Source organism: Tachysurus fulvidraco, chromosome 9 (genome assembly GCF_022655615.1).
Source record: "Tachysurus fulvidraco isolate hzauxx_2018 chromosome 9, HZAU_PFXX_2.0, whole genome shotgun sequence".
Taxonomy (NCBI): domain Eukaryota; kingdom Metazoa; phylum Chordata; class Actinopteri; order Siluriformes; family Bagridae; genus Tachysurus; species Tachysurus fulvidraco.
This window is the reverse complement of record NC_062526.1, coordinates 28,583,743-28,591,466: the sequence shown is the minus strand read 5'-3', so window position 1 is coordinate 28,591,466 and position 7,724 is coordinate 28,583,743. Positions and strand designations below refer to the sequence as shown.

Here is a 7,724-nt window from a genome sequence, read left to right as displayed (position 1 = left end):
ACTTAGAAGTACTACCTAGAAGCCTTTAGCTCTGTCTCTGTTCTATGGAGCACCATAGTCCTGGAGAAATGTTGTCTTATTTCAATGGGTACTGCAACAGCTATATATGGTTGAAATGATAATACAAGCTTTTTGACTTGACTTGTATTTCTTTTTGTAATCTTATATGCTGTGGCATAAGACTGATGCCATAATAATATATGTCTAGCTGTGGAGTTCAATTATATGTGGAGTTAAATTTCCATGAGTATAAAACAAGCGTATTAAATACTGAGTTTTTGATGTTGTTTGAGATCAGACATTACATCAGCAAATCATTTAGAGCAAAACTGCATTTTAACATTTATCACAGTTTTTCTTTATCCACACTGCAAAGTTTTTGTGGCCATGATCTGTTTTTGATTCCTTCGTTTTTGTTCATGTTTTCTTTCTTGTAAACTGGAGAACCACATAACAATCTGTTTATCTGTGCTTAATGCCTTCTGTGGCCTTTTGTTTCCCCAGATATGACATCACTTTCCCTAAGGTGTCATTCAATATAGGGGTGGGGGCTTGCCTAATTTCTAAACTATAAAATTATCTAAGCTGCCTGACCTATAATTCATTGGATCATAATGTAAAGGCCTTTCTTTAAAAAAAAAATGCCTGTATTCATGAATCTGACAGAGTTGAATCAGTCTGATGGCTGTGATCATTTCTCTTGTCCAGAGAGATCTGTATCTCCTGCAGTTTATATCTTACTGTACATGTGTTCAGCTGCTGTGGTTCTGCTAACAGTGTGTGGAAATCTGCTCATCATCATCTCTGTTCTTCACTTCAAGCAGCTTCACACACCAACAAACATGCTGGTGCTCTCTCTGGCTGTGTCAGATTTCTTTATTGGAGCTTTAGTGATGCCAGCAATGTTCATCTGGACAATCGAGTCATGCTGGATTTTTGGGAGAGATTTCTGCACTGTCTTTTTGTCATCTAGTAGCTTCCTCACAGCCATATCAATCTATAATATTGCTCTAATTGCTGTGGATCGATATTTGGCTCTCTCAAACCCCTTTCTCTACATGAACAGAGTTTCTGCGAGGATCACTGCTGTTGTAATTATTTTTAACTGGTGTGTGATGATGATATATATTTTAACATTCATGTATTTCAATTTCACAAATTCTGTAATATGTCCTGGGGAGTGTTTAATCATTTTGAATGAGGTTTGGTTTATAATTGATCTCATATATTCATTTATATTTCCATTTTCTGTCATAATCATATTGTATACTCAAGTTTTTGTGATTGCTAAGAAACATGCCACTGCTATCAGAGAGCTTAATAATCACACACGGCCTAAAACACAGAAAATTACCTCACACACCATGAAATCTGAGAGAAAAGCAGCTAAAGTCCTCAGTATTTTAGTGTCTGTGTTTCTGGTGTGTTTACTTCCATATTTTATTTACAGTTTATTAGGGAATGTTATTGAAATACAGACGGAAACATTTCAGAAACTTCTGATCATACTTTATCTTAATTCCACCATTAATCCAGTTATTTATGCTCTGTTTTATCCGTGGTTCAGGAGGTGTGTTAAATTAACTGTAACACTAGAGGTATTTCAGACAAACTCTGCATTAATCAATGTTCTTTCATGAAGAAACATTTTTACACCTTCTGATAATGTTTTTAGAGTAAATATTGCTGTTATATATAATTTTAGGCCCTATTACATATCAAATTTCAAAACCCAGTATATTGTATACTGTAATGTATTATATGTAAATGCTGGGAATTATATTTGCTACAGAAACTTAAAATAGTGGTGTGTTTCTGGTGTGTTTCATATTTTATTTACAGTTCTTTAGTTTCTTAATTCCACCATTAACACAGGTATTAATGCTTTGTTTACACATGGTATAGGAGTTGCTTTCAGTTAATTATAACTATTCCAAACAAAATCTGCATTAATCAACGTTTGTTCAGAAAAAAACTGGTACTGTATAATGAAAGGCATGTAAAAGGGCATTGTAACATCATGACTTATGACCATTACTTATTTCTTCTACTACAAACCCGAGTTTTGACCCACGTCTGGGTCGAGATTGTTTCTGGCTCCCACGGACATTTAAGCTTACATTACATGAACACTACTGTGAACTTTTGTTCCATTATGTCTATACTGAGCCTTGATATATTGCATTTGTTTAGCCTTACTGTGTATGACCATTGCATGTTTCTTCGACAGTACTTTGATTTCTTGCTCTGCCTGTTTAGCTTTCCAGATTCTGACAGTTTTTGCCTGTTTTTCGACTGTGCCTTTTGTTTTTTGACTGTGCCTCGACTGTGCCTATGCACATCAATCCCACATGCTCTTCTGCCAGGGCTTCATTGAAGGCAGATGAGGAAGCTAAAAGAAGCGGAATCTGGAATATTTATTGTATTCCACTTTTCTTAAGTCTTAGGTCACTTTACATCAGCATTATAACAATTTACTCATGCCAAGTCACAGGCTAATAAACAACATTCAATTATGTTAATGCATTACTGTCTGGATGTGCCAGGGTTGTGTCAGTAAGGGCATCTGGCAAAAATATGCCAAAATTAAGAATGCGACTCATCAGTGTGAATTCCATACCAGATCGGTCAAGGCCCGGGTTAATAACGACCGCCACTGGCACTGTTGACCTACAGGGTGCCAGCGGAAATTGTTGCAACTGGGCAACTGTTGGTCAAGGAAAAGAGGGAGGGAGAAGGGTTTGTAGGCCGAGAGAGAAAAGGAATGGCAGGAGTATAGGTCTGAGTATAGGGACCCTTAATGTTGGTACAATGACAGGGAAAGTAAGAGAGCTGGCAGACATAATGGAGAGAAGCACTATCAATACAATTTTTGCTTTGAGAATGTAAATGGAGAAGTACAGAGATGGTCAGACAGAAGAGTTCAAGGTGGAGGTGGGGCTACATCAAGGATCAGCTTTGTGTCCCTTCTTGTTCGCTATTGTGATGGACAGGTTGACAGATAAAGTCAGACAGGAATCGCTGTGGACAATGATGTCTGCGGATGACATTGTGATCTGTAGTGAGAGCAGGGAGCAGGTGGAGGTCTGCTCTGGAAAGAAGAGTAATGAAAGTCAGTCATAGTAAGACAGAATACATGTGTATGTGTCAATGACGCGAGGTAAAAAAACGGACCCAACTATAGGATAGCTAAAATAAATGGGGATTTATTAACAAAACAAAACACGAAACAGGACAAAGACAAAACCAGACATGAAGACAATAGGATTCCATGCTGCACAAGGCAACGTGGCTCAACTAAATAGTACTGATAATCATGACACATGAGGGACAGGTGTGCAGAGGCTGGGAGGAAAAGACAAGGGCGGGGCAGACATGTGAAAACAGAACATAAACAAAAAGGCACATCGCCAATCCGTCCTGACAGTCTCGACGGGGTCCAGGAGGGGGGAGCAAGGCACACGGCGAGGCAGGTGGGGGGAGCAAGGCACACGGCGAGGCAGGTGGGGGGAGCAAGGCACACGGCGAGGCAGGTGGGGGGAGCAAGGCACACGGCGAGGCAGGTCATCCGAGCTGGAGGGCCGAGCGACGTCCTCAGCCGAGCTGGATAGCCGAGCGACGTCCACATCCGAGCTGGAGGGCCGAGCGACGTCCACAGCCAAGCTGGAGAGCAGAGCGACGTCCATAGCCGAGCTGGAGGGCCGAGCGATGTCCACAGCCGAGCTGGAGGGCCGAGCGACGTCCACACCCAAGCTGGAGGGCCAAGCGACGTCCTCCACAGAAATCGGATGTGAAGCGACGCCCCCCACCGGACAGGTGCGGGGCGATGTCACAGGACACCGAAAAAAATCAAAACAAAACTCGGGTTGGTGACATGGCCCGCAAACAGGAAGTGAGGCGGTGCCCCCCGCAGAGAAACCGGAAGCGGAGCGACATCCCTCACCGGAAAAATGCGGACCAATGTCACCAAAACCATGATGTCCAAGTAAAAAAATCCGATAAGAAAAAAAAAAAAAAATGCTCCCAAATGGCTGCCGCTATCCTGCTGGGTCCTGGTCTGGCGGAATCCTTCTGTCAGAGACACGAGGTAAAAAAAAAATGGACCCAGCTGCAGGATAGCTAAAATAAACGGGGATTTATTAACAAAACAAAACACGAAACAGGACAAAGACAAAACCAGACATGAAGACAATAGGATTCCGCACTGCACAAGGCAATGTGGCTCAACTAAATAGTACTAATAATCATGACACACGAGGGACAGGTGTGCAGAGGCTGGGAGGAAAAGACAAGGGCGGGGCAGACACCTGAAAACAGAAGATAAACAAAAGGCACATGGCCAATGTCCGGGCTGAGTCCTGACAGTATGAATGAAAGGGAGGGAAGTAGAACAGTGAGGTTACAAGGGGCTGATGTCAAGAAGGTGCAGGAGTTTAAGTATTTGGGGTCAACAATTCATTCTGAAGGAGAAAGTGGAAAAGAGGTAAAGGGGTGAGAATATGTGGGTTGGAGTGGGTGGAGAAAAGTGTCAGGAGTGTTGTGTGACAGAAGATTGTCAGCAAGAATCAAAGGAAAGGTAGAAGACAGTACTGAGAGCAGCATTGCTGTATGGGTTAGATAGTGTAGCAGTGAGGAAAATATATAAGGAAGACATAGAGGTAAAAGATATGAAGATGATGAGGTTCTCCTTAGACAAGCACATCAGAGGGACAAGGTCAGAGATGGACACGGTTAGGAACAAGCAAATCAGAGGGACAGTTCAGGTTGGCTGTTTTGGGGACAAGGTCAGAGAGGGTAGATTGAGATGGTTTGGACATGTACAGAGGAGGGAGATGGTTATATTGGTAGAAGGATGTTGGAGATGGAGCTGGCAGGTAAGAGGTCAAGAGAAAGGACAAAGAGGAGATATATGGGTGTGTTAAATGAGGACATTAAGGTAATTGGAACGAGAGTAGAGGATGACAAGGATAGAGATAGGTGAAAACAGATGATTCGCTGTGGTGACTCCTAACAGGAAAAGGTGAAAGTAAAAGAAGATGAATTACATACACAAAATCAGCATTGTTCATCTTCACAAAAGAAAAATAATATTTAGATATTTGTTATGCTTTATTGTTGTCAGGATCTATCCCGGACTTTTTCCATGTTTTTTTTACGTTTTGTGTTGACATGTCTGCCCCACCCTTCTCTATTCCTTCCCACCTCAGCACACCTGTCTCTTATGTGTCTAATTGTCTTCCATATTTATTTGTGCCGCGCTGCCAGAATCCTTGTCTTTGTTTTATCTTTGTCTTTGTGGTCTGTGTCTTGTTTTTGTATTTCAGTTTTCTTTCCCCCCAGTGTTTCCTGGTTTTGGTTGCTATTCCTGTGTTTGAGTCTGAATTTTATCCACGAATTCAGCCCCGTTTTATGGCGACAGTTCCCAAACCAGACAGTGATGCAGCTGCTCAGGATGCTCTCAATGGTCCCTCTGTAGAACATGGTCAGGGTTGGGGGAGGGAGATGTGCCTTTCTCAGCCTTCGGAGGAAGTAGAGACGCTGCTGGGCTTTCTTGGTGATGGCGCTGGTGTTGAGTGACCAGGTGAGGTTCTCCGCTAGATGAACACCCAGAAATTTGGTGCTCTTGACGATCTCTACAGATGATCCGTCGATGTTCAGCGGAGAGTGGTCGCTCTGTGCTCTCCTGAAGTCCACAACCATCTCTTTAGTTTTGTCCACATTCAGAGAAAGGTTGTTGGCTCTACACCAGGCAGTTAGTTGTTGCACCTCCTCCCTGTATGCTGACTCGTCGTTCTTGTTGATGAGACCCACCACGGTCGTGTCATCGGCGAACTTAATAATATGATTCGATCTGTGCATTGCTGCACAGTCGTGAGTCAGCAGAGTGAACAGCAGTGGACTGAGCACGCAGCCTTGAGGAGTTCAGTGTGGTGGTGCTGGAGATGCTGTTCCCGATCCGGACTGACTGAGGTCTCCCAGTCAGGAAGTCCAGGATCCAGTTGCAGAGGGAGGTGTTTAGTCCCAGCAGGCTCAGCTTCCCAATCAGGTGCTGAGGGATGATTGTATTGAATGCTGAACTAAAGTCTATGAACAGCATTCGTACATAAGTGTCCTTATTGTCCAGATGGGTGAGGGCTAAGTGGAGGGCTGTGGTAATGGCATCGTCTGTGGAGCGGTTTGGACGATACGCGAACTGTAGGGGGTCAAGTGATGGTGGTAGCTGGGTCTTGATGTGCCTCATGACGAGCTTCTCGAAGCACTTCATAACTATGGGTGTGAGTGCAACGGGACGATAGTCATTGAGGCAAGACACTGTAGACTTCTTTGGGACAGGAACGATGGTGGTAGTTTTGAGGCACGTAGGAACAACGGCGCTGCTCAGGGAAATGTTGAAGATGTCCGTAAAGACATCCGCTAGCTGTTCCGCACATTCTCTGAGCACCCTGCCAGGAATGTTGTCTGGTCCAGCAGCCTTCCGTGGGTTAACTCTGCATAGAGATCTCCTCACGTCGGCCGTGGATAGACAGAGTACCTGGTCGTCGGGACGAGGGATGGTCTTCCTTGGCGTAACGTTGTTCTGTACCTCGAACCGAGCGTAGAACTCGTTCAACGCGTCTGGGAGGGAGGCGTCGCTATCACAAGCAGGTGAAGCTGTCTTGTAGTTTGTGATCGCCTGTATGCCCTGCCACATGCGCCGGGTGTCTCCGCTGCCCTGGAAGTGGCTGTGGATTGTCTGGGCATGTGCACGCTTTGCCTCTCTGATGGCTCGGGACAGTTTGGCCCTTGCTGTTCTTAGGGCCACCCTGTCCCCTGTTCTGAAGGCTAGGTCCCTAGACCTCAGCAGAGCACGCACATTAGCAGTCATCCACGGCTTCTGGTTGGGGCGTGTAGTGATGGTCTTGGAAACGGTCACGTCATCAATGCACTTGCCGATGTAACTGGTCACTGCTGACGTGTACTCCTCCAAGTTGACGGAGTCGCCGTTGGTTGCAGCCTCCCTGAAGATATTCCAGTCAGTGCACTCAAAGCAGTCCTGAAGAGCAGAAGTGGCTCCTGCTGGCCAGGTTTTCACCTGCTTCAGAACCGGTTTTGAGCGTCTGACGAGTGGTCTGTATGCAGGAATTAGCATAACAGTGATGTGGTCTGAGTAGCCAAGGTGGGGGCGGGGCTCCGCACGGTACGCGCCGGGAATGTTTGTGTAAACAAGATCCAGCGTGTTTTCACATCTCGTAGCAAAGTCCACATGCTGATGGAATTTAGGGAGCACTGACTTAAGATTTGCCTGGTTGAAATCTCCGGCGATGATAAAAAGTCCGTCGGGGTGAACATTCTGTAGGTCGCTAATAGCTCCGTATAGCTCACTTAGCGCCTCTTTAGCATTAGCGCTAGGAGGAATGTAAACTCCGACAATGTAAACAGTAGTAAATTCCCGTGGTAAATAAAATGGTCTGCATCTAACAGTCACAAACTCTACTGACGATGAGCAGTAAGTAGAAACAAGCACAGTTCTTGCACCATTCCGTGTTGATATAAACACACACACCACCACCGCGAGTCTTACCGCAAAGAGCTGCATTTCTGTCGGCTCTAAATGAAGTTAGCCCGTCCAGCTGAATGGCGGCGTCCGGAACTCTGTCGCTGAGCCACGTCTCCGTGAAAACAAACACACAGCAGTTTCTAACCTCTCTCCGTGTAGAGCGTTCGAGTCGGATGTAGTCCAGTTT

The 7,724-nt window shown here is 44.9% G+C and overlaps 1 protein-coding gene across 1 annotated transcript; it reads left to right on the top strand.

Annotated features, from left to right (window-relative positions):
• The first annotated feature begins 641 nt into the window (after window positions 1–641).
• On the top strand, window positions 642–1,640 carry LOC113651776 (trace amine-associated receptor 13c-like). The gene has a single exon (XM_027160624.1). The coding sequence runs from the start codon at window positions 642–644 to the stop codon at window positions 1,638–1,640; it is 999 nt and encodes a 332-aa protein (XP_027016425.1).
• The last annotated feature ends 6,084 nt before the right edge of the window (window positions 1,641–7,724 follow it).